Raw genomic sequence first — 21,675 nt, 5'->3', positions numbered from 1 at the left:
CGTCCTGTAAGGAGCTGGAACTGATGAGTGTCGAATCTACACACGATGCTGATCTGCTGCTTCGCAATGCCCTGTGGCCCTGACTCACTTTGACCTCATTCCACTTGGCAGGTAAAGGACTAAGATAGGAAACCACAATTTCTCTCTCAGTCGTTTGGTATGAAAGAGAAAGACATGAGAAGTCTACCCGCTTTGCCTCACAGTGATTTGGCTCTGATTCATCCAGAAAGAATTGCCGAGGAAGAGTACCAATGTGCATTTAGTCAGGGCTGCTGTCTGCCCCAGTTTTAATTCAATTTGGGGAGCACCAACAGTTGGCAAGAAATAAGTTAAATGTTATGGGTTTCTGAAAGTGTTGGATTTTGCTTGCTTTCTGCCCCTAAAATTCATTCAATCGTATTTACTGAACGCTTACTGTGTGCAGAGCACTGTACTAAGCTCTGTGCTTGCTTAAGCAGTAGGAGAGTAGGGCTGGCCCATTGTTTGGCACCTTCTAGCCCTACCCCACCAGGATATGTCAACTGAGGTTGTGTGTGTGAATATGTGTGTGTGTGTTTTGTGTGTGCATGCGCGCATGAGCCTAAATGCTATCTCTTCCCATCTATGGGAAACATTCCTGTGGATCACAACATGAGCAACTGCAGTTTCACCTCCAGAAGTGACACTCGGGCCAAAAGCTAAATAAAGCTTATGTTCAACAGGAAGAGACCCATGATGGTGATGGTCCGTGACTACTTCCCTACTCTTTTTATCCATGATCAGATAATACTATCGGACCAGATTCTCCTAGTTAGTGAGCTACTCCCAAAGAGGAAGTTGGGTGCTTTCGGGAAGTGCAAGGACCCTTCCGGCCACTGGGACACAGTCTTGTAGACTTATTCAATGCCCAAATGGTGCTCCCGGGACCAGAAAAAGGGCTGACCTCCCTCTCAGGGGAAACACGCACGGAGGGAATGTGACTTGACAATAGTAGCCACTGTAACAAAGGAAGGGTAATGAAAGATCTATTTTCTACACCACTAAATGCTAATTTCCAAAGATTGGTGCCCATCAAGCCCTTTGGCACTGTCGAATACCAAACAGTTGACCCCCCCCCCCCAAGGTGATTATAATTCGAAGGTGGGGGGGGAGCTCTGAAAAAAGTCGATTTCTGCTCAGATGACTCAGAGGTCTGATTGAGTCCCAGCTCCCCAAGAGAAGGGTGAAGAAACCAAATTGGAGCTTTGGGCCACAGCTGCTGAGGATGGCGGCTCATACTCAACCCACATGGACCATCTGGATGCTCACCCCCTTGCCCCAACCCTGTCACGATCCTCCTGGTGATTTCTCATCAATAGAAGTGGGTTTGTGGAACCTGACTTCTTTTTGCTGCCAGTCTCATTTACTACGAGAGACGGCCCAGGAAAGGGTTGGGCTATGGAAGGTTGGGCTGGAGAGCTCTTCAAAGAAGGCGGCTCCCTATGTCGCACCAATGAAGATGCCTGGGAAATACGCCTATTAATTTGCCTCGTAAGAGGCCACAGGAGCGTGCTGCAAGTTTAGTTTGAGGAAGTGATCACCAATGGGAGAAGGAATGGGAAAGAGATGAATGAGGCCAACTTCCCATCACTGTCATCAACACCAACATCCTCCCTTTTCTATTACCTCTTTGACTCCTCACTGTCACCTTCCTCCTACATTTGGTCTGTCCCTCAACCTTACTGGTTCTTCCTCTATAATATTCTCTAACTCTACCCCTTTCTTTCCATCATGAATGCTCTGGTTGAAGCCCTCATCCCCTCCCAGATGGATTTTTTTTAAAAATTTGTTTATGTTATTTGTTAAGCTCTTACTATGTGCCAGGCACTGTATTTAGAACTGGGGTAGATACAAGATAGGTTGGACACAGTCCGTGTTCCACACGAGGCTCACGGTCTTAATTTCCATTTTGCAGAGGAGGTAACTGAGGCACAGAGAAGTTGAGCGACTTGCCCTTGGTCTCATAGGAGATAAGTGATTGAGTTGGGATTAGAACCCAGGTCCTTCTGACTCGCAGGCCCGTGCTCTACCCACTAGGCCTTGCTGCTTCTCAGTAAAAGACTGCCCTCCCTTTCTCCCGTGCTTCTAGCCTCTCCCCTCTTCAGCCTATCCTACGTCCAGCTGCATGTATTGGTTACTTTTAAAATAAAACAGAAACTCCTTACTTCAGTCTTCAAGACGCTGTCCCAGCTTCCTCACCCTTAAGGTGTAGTGGTTGTAAGGTCCTTAAGGGCAGGGATTGTGTCTACCAATTCTATTGTACTGTAGCTTAGTGCAGTGCTCTGCACACAGTAAGTGCTCAATATATACCATTGGTTGATTGACTGATAGTATTTGTGAGACCCTTGTATTCAGGGAATGCATCTCATGCTTCTGTCGTACTTTTGCAAACACAAGTTTCTTTAAGCCAGTGGATGCTCAGTAAATACCTTGACTACTATTACAAAGGAAGCCCAAGGTACATTCCCTGCCCCAAGGGGGCTTGCATCATCCACTCCCTTCTCCCGCTACAGCCCTGCTGGCCCTCTTCACCCCTTTCAAGCCAACTGCCCAATTCTTGCCAACCTCCTCCTTGTCACAAGCCTCCGAGCAGGGGCCCGAGGTTTCTGGTGGGCTCTCAGCCGGACCCGTCAGGTGTCGGAGGCTGCGGTGTTGGCAAGCTGGGCTCCAGGCCTGTTGCTGGAGTCCTGGAATCGCTAACGTGCAAGTGGACATAAAGGGAAGAGAGCAATCCCAACCTTCCCTCTCTGGTCGTCACTCAAAGCTCCTTATCTCCCTTGACACGGCTCAGCGTCAGTCCAGCTGAGCGGGAACAATGCAAGGTCTGGGCCTGCAGTCCCGGCCGGAACTGGAGGCATTTCCGGTCCTCCCCCTCCACCCCATCTACCCTGGCCTTGCAGACAGTCCCTGGGGGGTGGAGCCTGGGAGAGATGAAGGTATTGTGTCTATGGATTTACCTCCTCTTCTTCTTGAATGCTTCTTTATTCACCCATCCAGCTTTCATTCTCCATTCCCTTCTTCCTCCTATCTGTAAATGGTTTTGTGTCTGTCTTCCCCTGCTTGACTGACAACTCCTAGAGGGCAGGCATCATGTCTACTAATTGTACTTTACTCTCCCAGGTGCTTAGAATGGTGCTCAGCACACAGTAGGTCTTCAACAGATACCGTTGATTGATTCAGCTACCCAGCCCCTCAGTCCTTTTTTTTTTTTCAAAATAAGAATTAGAATTCTGACATTTCTTAAGCGGGTGCAAGGTGCCAAAGTATGAAGTGCTAAGTAATGGTGAGTGCAAGATAATTGGATCAGACACAGTCCCTGCCCGACTTGGGGCTCTAAGAGGGAGGGAGAGCCAGTATCTCATCCCCATTTTACAAGTGAGGAAACTGAGGAATAGAGAGGACACGTGATTTGCCCAAGGTTATGCAGTTGACTGATGGCAGAGTTGGGACTAGAACTCGAGCCTCTGGACTCCTAGTCCTTGCTCTTTCCACTAGACCACATTGCCCTCCCTCAAACTCTTGTGTAAAGCCAAGGACCAGCACTTAGCATAGAGTAACTTAACCTTACATCATGGCCTAGTGGAGAGAGCTCTGGTCTGGGAGTCGATAGGACCTAGGTTCTAATCCTGGCTCCGCCAATTACTTGCTGTTTGATCTGGGGCAAGTCACTTAACTGCTCTGTGGTTCAGTTTCCTCAAGTGTAAAATGAGGATACCTGTTCTCCCTCCTATTTAAACTGTGGGTCCCCTGTGGGGCAGGGTCTGTGTCCAACCTAATTAAACTATACCTACCCCAGAGCTCAGAACAGTGTTTAACACATAGCAAGTGCTTAACAAAAACCATAAAAAAACAAAATTGATGTTAACGGGAGTCCTGCCCTGCTATACTTCATCTTCAAATAAGTTTCCTAAGGGCAGGAACCAGATCTTACTAATCTATAATAAATACTATTGATGACTATGATGCATTTTAGCAGTCATGCACCCAGTTCTCCTATAACTTGGGGGTTGTGTTCTTGCAAAACTCCGCACTAAGGAAAAGTCATGGTGTAGTATTCCCCATGTCCAGCGATGCACACATGCAATCAACTGCTTCTTCCACCCACGTACTGTACTGTATCAGAAACAGGTTCATGATGGCTCGAGAATGGTTAATTTCCAAACAGTATTTTGGACCGAATGCGTGGTGGCATCATGTGAGTTGGCAGAACTGCATGCATTGGTTTTCATGCTCCCCTCTACACGGAGCCTCCTGACTCCTTTAAGAAAAGCAAATCTGGCTTTTGAACATTTGTCTCCGCATCTGAGGATCCATCCCACAAGCCATTCCATTTCAGACAGGCATCACTCCCACCATCCACAGCTACTGCGGCCTTCTAACAACAGCTCTGTACTCAGTCTATATAGGACTCATGGTGGAAGCACTTTGGATATTTGGGTTGTGGAAGGAAAAACCTGGAGGGATTGGATCTGTCACCAAGGAGCCTCGTGTCTAAAAGGGCAACTATCACATGGTTCCTCCAAACATCCTATCAATCAAATCCATCTACAGTATGTATCATGTCGAGCATGATAATTAGTGCTCGGGAGAGAACAAGAGCATTAGCTGATGTGACCACCCCCTCCCCCCCCCCCGCCCTGATCTGCACTGTCACAGAGACAGATTACCGGTTTGAGAGCCCATCCTTCGGACCCAATACTGGCCTGGCTGATGGCTTACAAGACAGCTGTCCATTTCCATTCTCTTCCCCTCTGTGATTCAAGACGTCAACAATTATTTATCATAGTTCTCTAGGATCCCTGATATGCCTTCCCCAAAGAGCGGATCTTCCATGCCACTTGTCCTGGAGGTGACTAGTGACTCGAGCTATTTCTGTTTTTACCCCTCTTGGTTTCCTGACTGTTTCAGGAATCAGACACTGGGCTCCCATCTTTGGAATTCTTTCCCCTTGGGGCTTTGCCAGAGCCTGACTTGGTTTGGCCTTCAGGTGTTATTTATTTTATTTAGTTTATTGTTCAATCTTATTGTTTGCTGACTACAAAGGGCTGGTCCCTGAGACATATCCTGCAAATGGGTAATTGATGGCTCTCTATTGTTTGATATTTGGTGGGTTCTGATTTTATTTGTTTTTTTGTCTAAGTCCCCTAAACAATGTGTCCATTTGGTCTTTGGAGGAGGTTACACAATCTGCATGATATAAGCATGTGTTGTTTGATATCTGAATCCAGTCCTGGGGCCCTGACTCACACTTTCAAATAGCACAACATGGGAAATGACCTTCAAACCAAATTGCCTCAGAGGAAGTATTCAGCCAAAACTCAACCAAGCCTGCTTTTTCTACTGTATGTACCCATTTTTGTGTTCCTGGTTCTAGATTATTCAACAGTGGGCCTATAAATATCTTATTTGGGATAAAATAACCCATTTGGGACCCCCAAATATAAGGCAAATGGGCTTACTTATACTTAAGAGCTTTTTGGAATTTTGTAACATTTTCCCTTTAAGTTCAGGCAGAAAAACCCAAGCCAGAAAATCCAAACCCTTCAGTCCACATCCCATTAGAAAGGGGATAATGGATATGGAATCCATGCTAGGGGATAGGAAGTGTCAACTAAAGTTCTTCCCATATCGATACTCCCCCGATTTGGCTGGCTATCTACGTAGGAAATATAAACAGGAAGTATCTGTCTGCAAACCTTTTATCATCAAGGTAATTGCTGTAGCAGCATTTTAGTGTTTACCAAGACAATAAACATGAAGTCTAAAAAAAGATGTTTTCCAACTCCAAAGGACAAGGCTTAAAAAAGGAGCATATGTGTTCTAACTTGATAATCATCATCTTTCAAACACAGTTTGGATGCCATCCTTGAATTAATTTGGCCACAAAGATAAGGTAGGAGGCTTTCCATTAAGGGTTTGCAACCGAATGAAAAAAGTGCATTTTCTTAGCAAGCCAAACTTTGGCTCCTGCCCCCCGCCCCCTTCACCCGCCAGTATGTTCTTTGTACAATTGGTACAAATGGCAGGCATACATTAGCTCTGGAGCTGAGGTATTTGTGGGCAACATCATTTCAAAATGAATTTTCTTAAGGAAAGAAAGCAACAATGAAATAGGGAAAAGGGCAATGAAGATCTTGGATCACTTTTGCTCATTCTGTTCAACTCAACTCAAGTTTAGGTCAAGTGGGGTGGTAGGACATAGCTCTACTCTCTTAACTATGCCTGTTAACATCGGGGCCAGGAACGAACAGCGTATACTGAAAGCTCCTTGTGGGCAGGGATTGCATCTAATCCCAGCTCCACCGTTTATCTGCTGTATGACCTTGGGCAAGTCACTTAACTTCTCTTTGCTTCAGTTACTTCATCTGCAAAATGGGGATTACTACTGTGAGCCCTGTGTGGGACAGGGACTGCATCCAACTTGATTAACTTGTATTTACTCAGCCCTAAGTACAGTGCCTGACACATAGTAAGCAATTAACAAATACCAGAATTATTATCTATCATTTCTGTCATATTGTACTTTCCCAAGCACTTCTCACAGTGCTTAGCACACAGCAGGTGCTCAATAAATACTGATTGATACACTATTGCATTTTCACGGACAAAATATAAGAATGCAACAGATCCTCTCTCAACGATACTGTCCTTGACACAGCCTCACTACCAGCAGCATTACCTTAAGACGGCACTCTACAACGAGGTCTCTTTTATAGCCACTATTTTATGCCTTTTAATTTGAGAAAATGCCTTGGCAAAAATTCCACGGTAATGGTGCTTAACAAATGGTTTAACTAACCTTTTCCTCCACAAAGAGCAATATACTCCCTTCTTGCTACAGGAATTAAATCCATAGAGTTCTGTAGCAAGGGGAATGCTGAGCTAACTGTCAAACTGATGGGCTAGGTGGAAGGTATTGGATATTGTTCTTGTAGTAAGTGTTACAAGTAAGCGCTACTAAGTACTTAGTACAGTGCTTTGCACACAGTAAGCGTTCAATAAATGCGATCAAAGTGAAAACAGTAGGGAGGTGGGATTCCCTCTTCAAGCCCACTCGAACAGAATTCAGCTCAGGCCTGATCTGACTACTTTAAGGCTGGTGGTGGCTAGTTACCACTGTTGTAAGACCAGGCAGTTTTAGGTCAGCTATTTCTAAGTCTCAAGTCATTGTAGCTTGACTTGTCAACTTTCCCAATGGGGCTAAAATTCACAGGCCTCATCTCTGGTACGGACTGTCCTTGGTAAGTAAGCAGTGCACTATCCAAGTATTTTTGCTGTTTCCTTTCTCTGCCAGGGAATAGGCTAGAGAATTCTGCAGGCTGGTCTAGAAAACCCTGGCTGCACCACTGATACCCCTGAGGAAGAGCATATGCATCCTTTCTTTCCCTCCTAAGAGGAGCTGGGTTTTCTTTGAAAGGTTCTAGCATCAGACTTAATATTCCCCAAAAGGCTTAGCCTCTCCTGCCTCAGGTAAAACAGAGCAGTGGCACAGGGGAGGAGGGAGGTGGTAGAGGTAGAATTTGAAGTATATTGCAACAGTATGATACAATTCCACCAAACTGTTGAATAGACAAATTGAACTTATTAATAAAGGGAACAGAATTCTGCTGTCAATCAAAAATCTGTTTTTTTTCCCCTTAAAAAATATTTTTATCTTCTGAAAGCCAGGAGAAATCTTCATTAGAGGGGAAAAGCATACTTGATCAATACTAAAGCTTTTCTGGCAAGAGAGAGCCATTCTTTGCGCTATTCAAAACACTTTTTTTTACCACTAAACTGCTCTATTACATTAATGGTAATGGGAGAGACACGGATTTTGAAATATTTAAGTTTACAAATGATCTTTTAAAAGCTATAAACTCACAAGATCTGATTCTTCCAATCTCCTGACTATCCACTCTCCCACAGAAATCTTTCTGGGTTTGACTTATGGGCTTCATTTTAAACATGGGACTAATGTTAACAGAACTGTGTTATTACTAGATTATAATGTGCCATATTGAAAATAAACAATTTTGCTTGGGTTTACAATTTATTTCTTAAATGTCTCAGCACTTAACTTTTGGCAAATCCTTTTCTTTCTTCCCAGAGTCTACTTTCATTGAAATTACTAATGCGAGACCTAGTCAAACTTCATGGAAAATTCTGAAATGCAACCCCTTTATTGTCGGCTAAATTGATAGTGAAAATGACGGCAGAAGTAAATACTCAGGAATGGGGAATTGGGATTCCTGCTCTCCTAGACATTAACAAATGTGAAAGAGAGTCCTGTCTCGGTCAAACACAAAACTAAGCATACTCATTTCTCTTGTAACACAGGAGGCAGCAATGTTAAAGAACCCCGCCAGATGCAACAATGCATGCGTGTACACAACTGTTTCTTCTGACACCACATCGTGTTCTATTAAATCGGCACCCGTGGGCACAAGGACATTCCCAGTTCCCCAAAAGCACTCTAGTCAATAAGCAAAGTGAAAACAGATGATATGGGAAGAACTGATTGGACTCCGGTTTCAACCACTGTGTTTTCTGGCATTTCTAAGCTGGCTGCTCATTAGTAGGAGATAATTACAGGTCATGGGACACTTCATACAATAACTGAAGGCATAATTACGCAATTGCTTCATATATGAATTCATTCATCTCCTATGGACTGGGCACCTCTGCATACAATGTGCCTGGTGAACATGCTAAATACTGGCACTCTGGGGCTTGGATTACAAACTCAAGGAAATTATTTTTGAATAATTATTTTTCTTCTCTTTAACAGATGCAATTCAAGCATCACAGGCTAAATATGTCTTTGTGAAAGTAGGATTTCTCTCTTTGGAATTTGTTATTTCCTGATGCTTACATTACTATGCAAAATGTTAAGAATTCAGTTTATGAACTCAAAATGTTTTCTCTGTGGATTGTAAAAACTGATTTGTCTCATCATACCTGTGCCCTGAATAGCCAGAACCTGATCTAAACCATGGATGTAGAAGGCCGCTACTATAGTGGATAAATGACTACAAGCAGAGAGGGAAAAGTAATAATAATTGTGGCATTTGTTAAGTCCTAACTATGTGCCAAGTGTTGGGGTAAATACATGAAAATCAGGTTGGACACAGTCCCTGTCCCACATGGGGCTCACAGTCTAATTAGGAGGGAGAATAGGTATGGAATCCCCATTTTACAGATGAGGAAACTGAGGCCCAGAGAAGTGAAGTGATTTGCCCCAGGTCACACAGTGGGGAAGTGGTAGAGCCGGGATTAATACCCAGGTCTTTTGATTCCCAGGCCCGTGCTCTTTCCACTAGGCCACACTGCTTCTCAAGAGGTGGTGGGGAGGGAAAGGGGCTACTGGCTAGGAAGCCAGGATCAGAATTCAAAAGAACTAAATGAATGATGCTCGATAGGAAGAATACAACATGATGTCCTGAAGGAGGGCAGCCCAAATATTCAAATACAAGGTGGGAAGTGAATTATTACCTATGAACCTGACAGAAAAATGGGTAGTCGGGTCACAAAGTAATCATGTTTGCCATTTATGGTTATTAAAATAGCAAGCCTGGATATTGGATTGGGAAGGAACAGAGTAGAACAAGACAGAATAAAACAGAATAGAACAAACAATGTGGTAATCATATTTAAGCTCCTATTAGAATATCAAGCCCAAATCTGGGCTCCAGAATTTGAAAAAGTTCAGGAGAACTTAGAGAAGTTGCAGTCAAAGAAAATGATTAAAGGGTTGGAAAGGAAGACTCATGGAGAAAGATAAAAGAAATAGGGCTGAACCCTGGGAAGGAAAATGTTGAGGGATGACAACGGGCTTCTAGGAGGTGAAGAGAAATCATGCAGGGAGTAGCACATAGTTGTTTCTCGATCACTGAGAGGAAATGGAGTAAAGCCACAGCCTGAGGGATTTGGGTTAGAGGTAAAGAAGGGTTTCCTTACAGGGAAGGTTGAAAGACCTTGGAATGGGTTAAAGAGGGAAGTTGTGGGATTCCCCAGGCTTGACAAGCAGGAGAGACTCTGGTCTGCCTGGGATGGTTTAGATGCAGGTCTCCAAAAGCCCCACTCTGCCCTGGGATTGGATGATAAGAGTCTTGGGACAATCACTGTGATAAACCTGACCTTGTCCGGAAATACTTCTATGCCACAGCGATGGATATCCTGGAGCTAAAGAGGGACGGGGGTGGCACGTAGGCATTCAGAGTGGAGATAAGTCTGTTTATTTCCACATTAACATCACACCCGATGTACTTAAGAGGAACAGTCCAGATCCCGTTCGACCTAATGATTTTGGAAGGGGCCTCTCTCCCTTGCTCTTTAGTACCAGATAGGTTTACTGCCCCCTCCCCTCCAACCTCTTCCCCATGGCTCTCGGGGCCATAAAGAAAGTTCCTTATTTCCAGCCACGTCTGTTCTGCACCCAGTCACGTACCCACGATTTTCCAGAAACCTTGGGAGACGTTTTCTTGTGTGTCTTGCCAGATTTGCCAAAACGTTTTCTAAATTGCAAATTCATTTTAAACAAGGAAAGGAGGGAACAAGTTCAGCTCTCTAGGCCCTTATTTTGCCCCTTCCAGTCTCTTGACAATAAATATATTTAACAACGGAATCCACTGATAGTATACAATTCCACTCTGGCAACTTCACTGATGCCGCTTGCAACCAGTGCCCCTTCTATCTCCACGTGGAGCAAAGAGAGAGAGTAATGAAGGGAGACCGTTTATTTGTCAGATGTCGACTTAGGCTAACAGAACAATCCACAAATGTCCCGCTCAACTGTTTCAAAAGGTAGATTATCTGCCACGATTCTTTGTGCTTTAAAAAGACTATAATGCTAATTTAAAGAATTGATTCATGGGCTTTATCATAAAAATGGACCCTCTGTCCCAGATAGCCAGAATGTGATCTAAACTTAAATAGGGAAGGAGAGTCATACAGCAGGCTGATCTGTATAGAATACACAAATCACCAGGTTGCCATTTCCACCAAAAGGAAATGTCATTTCCTATGAGTTGAGGTTTCAATCCATCTCTTGGAAAATAAAAACTTCAAAAGGGTAACTAACAATAATAATAATAATAATTTTTATATTGATTAAATGCTTTGTGCTGAGCACTGGGGTAGGTACAATGTAATCAGATTAAAACTATTTGGGATCCCAATGCAATGGTCTTGTCTAAAGAGCCACTGTCTTAAGTAACTTTTTTGATTCCCATATATTCAGGGCCGGTGATGTGATAAAGTGCTGGTTATTAAAACATTCCTTAGCATCTTTTAAGCTAATGAATTGGACAAAGGTTTCTAGTCCACCCTGTAGAAGCAGGACACTGTTCTGTGTCCCCATTTGGCTGAGCCGAAAGTTCAATCTCTTTGGGGCCTGGAATGTGTATTCGGAGGGAGTGTTGAGATGAAGTAGCAAATGGGCTTGAATTTCAGCTCAGGAACCACATATTTCCTCAGGCTTGTGGGCAGAAAGCAATCAGGCTGGTAAGGGGGCTGCATATTGCAACCATTCTCCACCTCCAGCCATAGCTCGCACCAAACTGATCTTTTGGAAAACTTCAATCTGAATTTCAGAACTAGTTCTAGGACTAGTAAGAAACTGACGGCCAATATCCTGAGCCCCAAATAAAAACCCTCACTTTTTCCCTGGCCTGCCTCGGCCTTTTAAAAGACACCAAAATGGGATCAATGTTGTTTTCAGTTTACAAGTACAAAATGAGCCCAATAATTCTTTGTTCTTCTGCAAGGCTTCAAAGAGTCAGGCCAGCATTTATTTAAAAATGCAGTCGTGAAGCTCACGGGCGGATTTTATTCCGCCTGATGTATATTAATCGGGTAATTGGTCTACTTGCTCTACCTGGAACCGAAACAGGGCCCGATTGGGGCGGACAATTACCTTCATGAGAGACTCTATTTCCTGTTTCTAATTGACTTCCATAATTTCTCCCCTGCTAATTTGAGCTCTGCCCTGACATAACCAAAACCCCAGACATAAGTCCCAAGGCCTCCTTGTTCCAGTTTGTAAAACAAGGTTGTAAAATCACCTCATTACTTGACTCAGGAAACCCACTAGAAACTGGTATGAAGGAATCAATCTATAAAACGGCGGCTTTTGGCATTGTGATCAAGTACTTTCATTTAATAAACTAAAGCTCTTTAGTAATCTAATCTACAATGTATTTAGAAATGCATGCGTAATGATGGTAGAAATCTGTCTCTACGTACTGTACGTCCACGGTCGAACTAAAACGCAAAGCCAAACAGAAAGTATGAACGTATGCTTAGGACATAAATAGTTACCAACTGTACTTGTGAAAATGCATGATAAGCAGTCCAACTTCAACAGATAAACACATGGAGTCTTCACATCCGTGTTCTATCACTGTTTGAAAGGCACCTGTGCAACTACAAATGACTATTAGGGGTGAGATCGCCACGGGCAAAACGCCTTTGCTCAACACAAAACTTCTGCCCATCAATTCCGAGGTTCTGGAGAAAGACTACCTTTTTTGCACAGCCTGAATCCGACCCCTACCCCTCCCGAGGGTGATACTCCCAATGGGGTGACAGGCGTAGAGGCTCCGTGCTCTTCGTTTAGGAGAAATATTGGCCTCATCTGTTACATAAATTTGGGGAGAAATCAGGTAACACTGCTGCCCATCAAATCTCATTCTTACTTCCCTAAGTCAAATCTAAAAAGGTAACTCTCCCCAGACCAAACCTGCAAATCTCTCTCCTGTCCCAAAACAGAAGATCCCAGCAGCACAGCCGAATGATTCCAAACCCAATATGACAACTGAAAGCACCTACGCTCCCAGAAAGACCACTCTGAGGAGATGTTTTTTTGGAAACAACCCAGCCCATTTCTAGGCAAATTTCTCCACATTTCTGAGCTTTAAAATTAACCCCACCCTCGGAAAAAGCACATTCAGACGGTCTCACCAAAGGATGCGGCAAAACTAGAGGCAGCATGCAGAAAACAAAACTTCCACTCCTCTTCATCTAGCGGGCTGATTCAACAGCTGTTTTTATCAGTCCACGCAAGTTAGAAAAGCACAAAACTGCTCCAGCGGACCTGCGGCGCTAAATATCCTTCTCTACAGCAACCCCAAAATAGAGTTCTTGCCCGCAGCCCTGCGGAGTACATAAAAATGGTTTCATTTCCAGGAATTAAGGCGCCATTTAGGTTTCCTTCTAATGCCTCCAACGTTCTATTTACCTATACTTTATCTACTGAAACACATGCAAGTAAAACGGACGGCCTTATCCACACAAGAGCAGCGACGAGCGGTCAAGCAGCTGGCCGGTCTACCACTTCCCAAACGGGTCCGAAGAAGAAGGCTTACTCGGCATTTGCTGATTGGCATGCCCTTTTATTTTTGAAGAGATGAGCGACAAAAATCGGACAAGCTCAATCAGCACCGCGCAAGCTGGGAAAACTCCCCACCTCCAGGATGGAGGGTCCAGAAAACCACCTCGGTACTATGAGCACATCCCGATGGAGTGCTGCTTGCCGGAGAGGTGGTGGTGGTGGTGAGGGGCGGGAGGGGGGTCCTCCCCTCCCACCTGAAAGATGCCGCATCCCTAGTTGAAGGGGAAGGAATTTGAGAACATCCAAAAGTTAAACACTAGCCAACCCTCCAACCCCTTCCAAATCTCTCTCGCTCCGCAGTGTATTCGTCTCCAAGCCGCCTTGGGGGAAAGCTATGGGACGAGAGAGTTCAGAAGCGCTCAAAAAAGACCTTTGCAAAAGTCACCCTCAGCACCGACCGGTGAATTTAGAAACCCCAATTTTTTTCCGAGTTTCAAGTTTTTAAGCTTTGCGGATGGCTGGAGTAGGAAAAAGGAAATTTACTAGGCAGTACAAAGGAAATCTTGTTGTCTTCTATTGTGGCAGTGGGGGTGTTGCCCAACCCTAACTTATCTGTGTTGATAAAGGAAACCAAAGAATAAGACCCACCAGAAAAAGATTCGCTCAAAGGAGAAGGTAGCCTTGCCTTACCTTGATAGTGCTGGCCATGATGCAATCAAGTTTATTGATCACTAATAATTGTTAATAATAATTATTCCTTCTCTCTGACCAGAAAGGAGTTTTGATGAGGTTGTTTAGAGCGGATGAGATTGTGCTAAGTCTGGGAAATGAAGTCAGCCAGTGGCAGGAAGAGGTTTCTATTGGTCCTGGCTACCGCTGCTCGAAGAAACAGGATATTTGGGAGCGGAGAGATAAGAGACCCTAAAAACAATGTTGTTTTTCTTGATGATATGCAGCTAGAATTTTTTTTAATTTGAAAAAAAAATTGTCAATTGCCTGGGACTGAACTGCTTTGGCAGGTGTGACTCGATGTGCAATATGTGTGACATTCTGCACTAAGGCAGGATGCAGATGTCGGGCGGATTGGGCCAGTTTCTGCACGGTTTCACAGAGGCGGTCCCCGGGGGAGTTGATGGCTGAATGTGCCCATGGGCCTGGACAGAGATGCCTCAATGCGGTGGATCGTGTCAACTTGGTTGCATTATTATTAGCAGGGAGATAAATGAACTGAGGCCACTACTCCTCATTCATTACTTACCTTTCTCACGCAGGGAGCGTTCAGGTAGGACTCATTTCTCAAAGAGATGCAGTGTCTAATAATAGTGCCGGCCTTTCATTTCACACTACCTATTCAACAGTCTCCTTTCAACAGGGAAAAGTGAGAGCTTTCTCAATCAATTGACTCTAGTTGTTAACCACTTACTCTGTGCACAGCACTGTCCTAAGCACTTAGGAGAATACCATAGTTACTAGACATGATCCCTGCCCTCAAGGGGCTTAGTTACAATCTAGTGAGAGGAGACAGATACTAAGACCAATTACAGGTAGAGATAAGTGGTAGAATATAAAGACAAGCACATAAGCGTTACTTGGAGCAGGGTGGGGTGTGTACCAAAGACTGTAGGTGATGTGTGGAAGTGATGAAGTGATGGTGAGGGGGGAGGAAATAGGGTGTAAAGGTGAGAGGTGAATCAGGGAAGGCTTCCTGGAGGCAATGCGATTTCAGAAGATCTTTGAAGGGAGAGCAGTGGTCTGCTGGATGTGCAGGGGAATAGAGTTGCAGGCAGGAGGGGGGACATGAGCAACAGGCCGGTGGCGGGAGGAGCATGAACGAAGCACAGTGAGTAGGCTGACTGAGGGAAGTGAAGAATGTTGAGTTACTTTCTCTAGTTACTTCTATCTGCCAACGTGTGCAATTGATTCCAATTAGAGAGGCTGAAAACATAAATGCTAGGACTCTTGAGCAAAAGCGTCAGAGGAAAGCCAATGTGAAGTCAGCGTGGGTATGTGTGGGATCTTAATGTATAGCACAAGCCTTCTCTGGGAGAATAAATTAGGTAGGGGCTTCAGTCTGGACTGTAGCCATTGGGTGTGGTCACAATGTGATCCCACAATTGCCTCAGGTGGTGGAAGTGGTTGCAGTTTATCACTGTGACCACATATGGAAGGTTGGCAGGGGCACAGCCCATTTCATTTAGCTTGTGAGGGCCCAGAGGTAAAATGCAAACATATGTCACCTTAAAGAGCAGGTTTTCCTCCACATCCTCCCAGTGACAATAATAACATTGTTTTCAGGGTATCGTCTCTTAATAGTGGTATTTATTAAGTGCCTTCTATGTGCCAAGCACTGTGTCAAATATTGGGGTGGATAGAAAATCATCGGATCAGACACACCCCATTTCAAGTCACATCAGGGCTCCCAATATAGGAGGAATGGAAGGAAGGAGAACAGGTATTTTATCCCCATTTCACAGAAGACAGTAAGGAACAGAGAAGTTAAGTGAATTGTCCAAGATCACACAGTAGGCCAGATTCAGAGCTGGGACTAGACCCCGTATCTCCAGACTCCCACCCCGTGTTCTCACCCACTGTATGCAGAATACTGTCCTAAGAGCTAGGGTGACTTAGAAGACATGATTCCTGCCATTCGGGGGGTTTACATTCTGGACTGAGTTAAATGGAGTGTTTTTTTTTTAAATCAAGTGACACAATCATTTGACTTAAAATGTCTTTGACAGTGGGTCTCCTTGTGGCTCGCAAGGTCACAAGATTTTTGTGGCTAAACCTGACTGGAAGGCACTCACTGCCACCTTTGGAAGGTGTTGGTTTTGAGAATTTCCCTCAAACAAAGGCTTGGATAGAAAACAAGAGAACAGTTTGGATGAGAGAACCCTGGCACCCGTGACCATTTACATTCATTCATTCATTCAATAGTATTTATTGAGCGCTTACTGTGTGCAGATCACTGTACTAAGTGCTTGGGAAGTACAAGTTGGCAACACATAGATACGGTCCCTACCCAACAGCGGGCTCACAGTCTCACAGGTTTATCAGCCCAGTATGTTGTGCTGAACTGAATCTTCACTGAATACTTGGTGTAGCGCATTGTACTAAATGTTTGGTCTAAAGTGGGTGTTTTCTGCAAGTTGGACATTTTCTGACTTCTGCAAGGTTCTCAAATGTTTCACAATGCAACCTCTGACTGGGGCAAAAGTCAGAACAGCTGGCTGGCCCTCAGTGGCACTTCAGCCTGCATTACAGATGCCATGTCAAATGCTCATTAAGGTGTCTTCAAATTCAACCTCTCAGTTCAGGGTCACACTTCTGTTTTCTACTTGAAGGAAGTACAACTAATAATATAGAGCCACACATTCCTTAGAGTATTTCCTACATGCTTTTTATTACTCATTTTCAGGAAGTGACTTGTACCCTGGTAGAAACAATATTTTGCTTAGAGTCGAGCTACAAGAAAGTCGAACCAGTGGCAAGGTGTGGCCAGCTTGTGCAAAAACACAATAGAACCAAATCCTGAATGGAGGAGAGGTAAACTACAGGACTCAGATTTGGCCTTCAGTAAGATGAGTGGATTCTGACGTGACGACTGAGTAGGTTAATGTTTACAGGACATGCCACATTCCTATAAACCAATCTGTCCCCCAACCCTGGCCCACCCCGTTTTATCTTTTGGCCCGCGCTCTGTTATTTTGGTCCTTGTGCCTGGACAGAGAAGATAGCTTGCAACAAATCTCCCACTTTCTGTGTGAAAATCAGAACTCCACTAGTTTTGAAGCAATTAGATTTTGTGGGGATGTTGATTTCCGTTCTTTTCATCTCTAAACAATGAGCGAGATGACTAGCTGATTATGACTTGAGTTGACCCGTGCATTTAAATTTTCTTTCCCCTAAACTTTCAAAGCTTCTTGTACTGTTTGATCTGGGTGCCTTCCAAAAGGAGGGGAGAAGAATGCTCCTCACCTTGGCCGTTCGCCTTTGAAAATAGGGGCCTTCTGGTTGGCTTGCCCTCTCGAGGAGGAGCAATTTAACATGTTCTCAGGCAGGTAGTCTCCAGGCTGGTTTTGTCCACTCCCAATTTTAAAGGCTCGGGCCAATGAAAGCATCGATCACCTTCCAGGGGAATATAATTTTAAGAAAGTGCTTTAGGGGAGAAGGGGTTTACAGGATCAATCCTGGGCCATCAGGGGACGAGGACACATCCCACCGTCCTATTTTAGGTTACTTTCTAATCCTGACAACATGTGGTCTCTTCAGTAGCAGAACAGACTAGAGTTTTGATGTCATCTTGGAATGGAAGGACAACTCTACTACTAGTTGTGATGCTGATTTAATCCTTCCAATAACTTCCCTCCTCCCCTCTCTCTCCCTGCTGGCCAGGGGCAAGCTAAAATCAGCACAGTGGGAAGGTGGGCATCTGCATGTGGCCATCCAGCCTGGCCACGGAGAATTAAAGATCGATCAACCAATTAGTGCTGTCTGCTGAGTGCCTGCAGACTTTGGGGGGACAGGACGGGTGATGAATGCCAAGCTTTGGAGGAGCAGCAGGGGAAAGGAGTCAGTGCAGGAGAGACCAGGGTGAGGCTCGTTAGAAGGTAATTTTAAGAGGGGTGAAGAGCTTAAGCTAGGGAGAAACAGGTGAAGAGAGCTGATATCTATGTTGGAGGGAGCTGGTGGATGGCCCAGCCTGGCGATGGTGCTCAAATAGCTCTGACATCCTTCCCAAGTCCCCTGGAGCTACCAACCCCGTGAGAACAGTCCCAGGCCCCTTTGACTAGGACAAATGATAGGAGCCAAACACTGCTCATTGTCTCCAGGATGACGTGGAAGTCTTAATATTTGGCACCCAACCAGTTATTTGTGAGAGACTCTGTGAGAAGGCTGAACCATTAGGGCTTCTTTGGGTTATGGGATTGAGGTCTTAGATCAATAGCAAGCCACCTGGACCTGACTCACAGTGAAAAACTACATCACTTGTGCCCCAGAGCCTGTTAACTTCTCAGGGAGTCAGATAGAGCTTTTACTAGGAGCAGGTTAACGCTCCTGGCTAGCCACCCCTGAGCACTCCCAATCAACCTGTCTTCCAGTGGTAATAGCCCAGCTTCTGGGGGAAGGGAGACTTCTCCATTTCTTTTTGGATTTTGAGGGCTAAAATCCTATCTTCCAACCTGGTTTTGAGAGGAGTGATCTGTTCTGGAATTCAGTTGTGGCTTGAACAAGGGGCAGTGTGATCTAGTGGAAAGAGCACAGGCCTGGGAGCCAGAGGACCTGGGTTCTAATCCTGCTCTCCCAGTTACCTGCTAAGTGACCTTGGACAAGTCACTTAACTTCTCTATGCCTCAATTTCCTCATTTGTAAAAAGGAGATTCAGTGCCCTTTTTCTTAAAAAAAATGGAATTTGTTAAACACTAAGGCTAATCTAAGTAGGAGGGAGAACAGGCTGAGAAGCAGCATGGACTAATGGAAAGAGCACGGGCCTAATTCTGGCTCTGCCAACTGCTTGCTGTGTGACCTTGGGCAAGTCATTTAACTTATCTGTGCCTCAGTTATTTCATCTATAAAATGGAAATTAAATCCTCTTACCTCCAATTTAGACTGTAAACCCCATGTGGGACAGAGATTGTGTCTGCCCTGATTAACCTGTGTCTACCCCAATGCTTAGTACAGTGCTTGGCACATAGTAAGCACCTAACAAAATACCATAATAATAACATTTCAACATTTTCAGATATGTTGATATACAGTTTTCTTTGGGGCTCTGAGTCGATACGAATTGAGGGACTGCCTACCATAAGCTGTCTTCACAAGTAATTCCATTCACATATTATAACTTTGTTCTTCCCCCAGCTCCCTCTAATATAAAAGACTTTTGTCTGTCCACCCCAATAAATTATAAACTCCCGGAAGGTAAGGAAGGCAGTCAATCCATCAACAGAATTTACTGAATGCTTACTGCGCACAGAACAGTACTTGGGAGAGTACAGCACAATATAGAAAATCACTGCCCTCAAGGAGCTTACAATCGTGTCCTCTCCCAAGTCCTTAGTACAGTGCTTTCACACTTAGTAAACGCTTAATATCAATCACTAGTCATGAAGATGATTTACATTGCAACTCAACTTTTTGATTTAAAGACAACCTGATCCAGCAAAGAACTCCCTCCACAGTCACCATGTAGCAAGCCTTGGCACAGTGTTCTTGGGAGCTAGAGGTCAGGATTTAGTCAAAGAACCCCCAGCTGCACCCCAAAGCAATGCAGATGTGGCAAGAAAAAGGCAACTTTACCAGCACATCATCAAAAAGAGTGAGTTTCAAATCAAACACACCAAGAACCTATTGGCCACTATGATTTTCCAACTGACGCATGAATTCAAAAGACAAACACTCAATATACAGACTCATATTTTCATGCCTATAATGAGCAACCCCTGAAAAGTGTTGGTGTCTGTGTGAATGAAGGTGAAATAAGACATCTGGAATCTGAAGTCCAAACACAGGTCAGAACTATGGAAAACCCTTTCGGTGCAACAGGCCTAGAGCTGGATTGGAAGTCTTGAGCCTACCATAAAGGGGCACCTATAACTCTCCTCCAGAAGCACCCATTCAAGAAGGATTCAGGTGATTATGAACCGTTCTGCGGAGTCAGTCAAGCCTTCTGTTTTGGCAATTAGCCTGGAGAACAGTAAGGACATCCACCAGCCTGAATCCGGCAACCTCTGCAGGAAACCAAGAACCTCCGGCAGTGACATAAGGTTGAACAGGGTCACTAAATCTGCTCCCTAGGCAGAACATTATCCAGTGACACAAGACTACAAACAAAAGGAAGAAGATCGAGTCAAGAAGGCCAGCGCGTCCTCTGAAAGTGTGATAAGAGTGTGGTGCCATTAGATTAGGGAATACACTGCAGGTCTGTAGAGAAGCTTACATTTTTGATATGGCTATGAGATCTGGACTTACCACAGACACCACAAACACCACATTCAACTTCTCAAGCAGTTTCATCAGGGCCACCAACGTGCCATACTTAACCTAAAATGGCAAGACAGGATCACAAACAATTAGATCTTGGAACAGAGTTAGTACACCAGCGTTGAAGCAATGCCCATTGCATCACACCTCTACTGGGTAAGACATGAAGAGAGAGTTGACCACCACAGGAAATCTAAGCAGCCAAAATGGGTGAGGCTGTGAATTATGAGGAGGCGGGCAAGAGAAAGTTTTAAAGACCCAGTAAAGTAAAATTAATCAGTCTTATTTACTGTGTGCTTACTGGGTGCACAGCACTATACTAAAGCTTGGGAGAGTACCATATAACAATATAACGTTATATTCAGTGATGTGGAACAGCAGGCACAGCTGGGAGTCAGCTGAAGATAGACCAACATGACAAAAGCAATTAGAAGTGGTATCTCTATCTTAGAGGGAAAGAGTCAAGAAGATCACGACAAGGGCCTTGTCTGCCATACATTCACACCGACAAAAATCAGAGCAGCAGCTCCATACCATTACTGGGGGGTGGCTACCAGTTCTGGTTGTGGCTAATGCCACTAATCAATCTGAGTTGGACCTAGTCACGGGACTATACTGAGACGAAGAAATGCACCCTTTAAACCCCGTTAAAGTCCAAGGGGCCCACAGAGGCAGAGAGCTCAGTTGGGAACCCTAGATTCCCACTGGACTAAACACCTGCACCTAGCCAGGACTCTAACCATCCCATCTCAGGCCGATGTTGTCTGAGTCTATCAGTGGCACTTACTGAGGACCTACCGTGTACAGACGCTGAACTAAGTGCTAGGGAGCATACAGTACATTTTGTAGACACAATTCCTGCCCTCAAGGAGCTTGCAGTCTAGAGGGAGCTCAGTCAATCAATGGTAATTATTCAGTATTGTGGGCAGAACACTGTACTACATGCTTGGGGGAGTACAACCAGAGTTGGTAGACCTGTTTCCTGTCCACCAGTGGCTTACGGTTTAGAAGGGGAGACAGATATTAAAATAAATTGCAGATAGGTACAAAATTGCTGTAGGGCTGAGGGTGGGGTGGATGTCATGTGCTTAAAGGTATAGAGCCAAGTGCAAGGGAAATACAGAAGGGAGAGGGAGTAGGCGAAGATATCTAAATAAATGGTAGATAGGGGAAATGGCTGAGTATAAAGATTTGTACATAAGTGCTGAGGGGCTGGGGAGGGGTGAGTGTCAAAGTGCTTAAAGGTGATGTGCGACTGGGGGTAATAATGACAGTCTATTTGAAGATATCCTGGAAGATCTATTATTTCATTTGGCAGCCTCTTCTGAGAGCCCAAGGCCAAGCCCACCTTCTTCCATCCAGCC

The 21,675-nt window shown here is 44.6% G+C and overlaps 1 protein-coding gene across 7 annotated transcripts in view; it reads right to left on the bottom strand.

Moving 5' to 3' along the window:
• The window catches only part of ERG (ETS transcription factor ERG), a 203,427-nt gene that overhangs the window by 79,752 nt on the left and 102,000 nt on the right, over window positions 1-21,675 (bottom strand). Inside the window, exon 3 of one of the 7 annotated variants that reach the window (XM_038760545.1) lies at window positions 20,300-20,371. The exons of 4 other annotated variants lie outside the window; for them this stretch is intronic. In XM_038760545.1, the coding sequence (XP_038616473.1) occupies window positions 20,300-20,371 (72 nt within the window). Of the gene's footprint in view, window positions 1-12,960; window positions 12,987-14,020; window positions 14,101-20,299; window positions 20,372-21,675 lie in introns of those variants that run through there. 2 more of the 7 variants (XM_038760541.1, XM_038760544.1) reach the window with 2 other exon arrangements.

This window comes from Tachyglossus aculeatus, chromosome 18, assembly GCF_015852505.1.
Source record: "Tachyglossus aculeatus isolate mTacAcu1 chromosome 18, mTacAcu1.pri, whole genome shotgun sequence".
In the NCBI taxonomy this organism is placed as follows: Eukaryota; Metazoa; Chordata; class Mammalia; order Monotremata; family Tachyglossidae; genus Tachyglossus; species Tachyglossus aculeatus.
The sequence above is the reverse complement of the archived record's forward strand: the minus strand, read 5'-3'. Positions and strand labels throughout refer to the sequence as shown.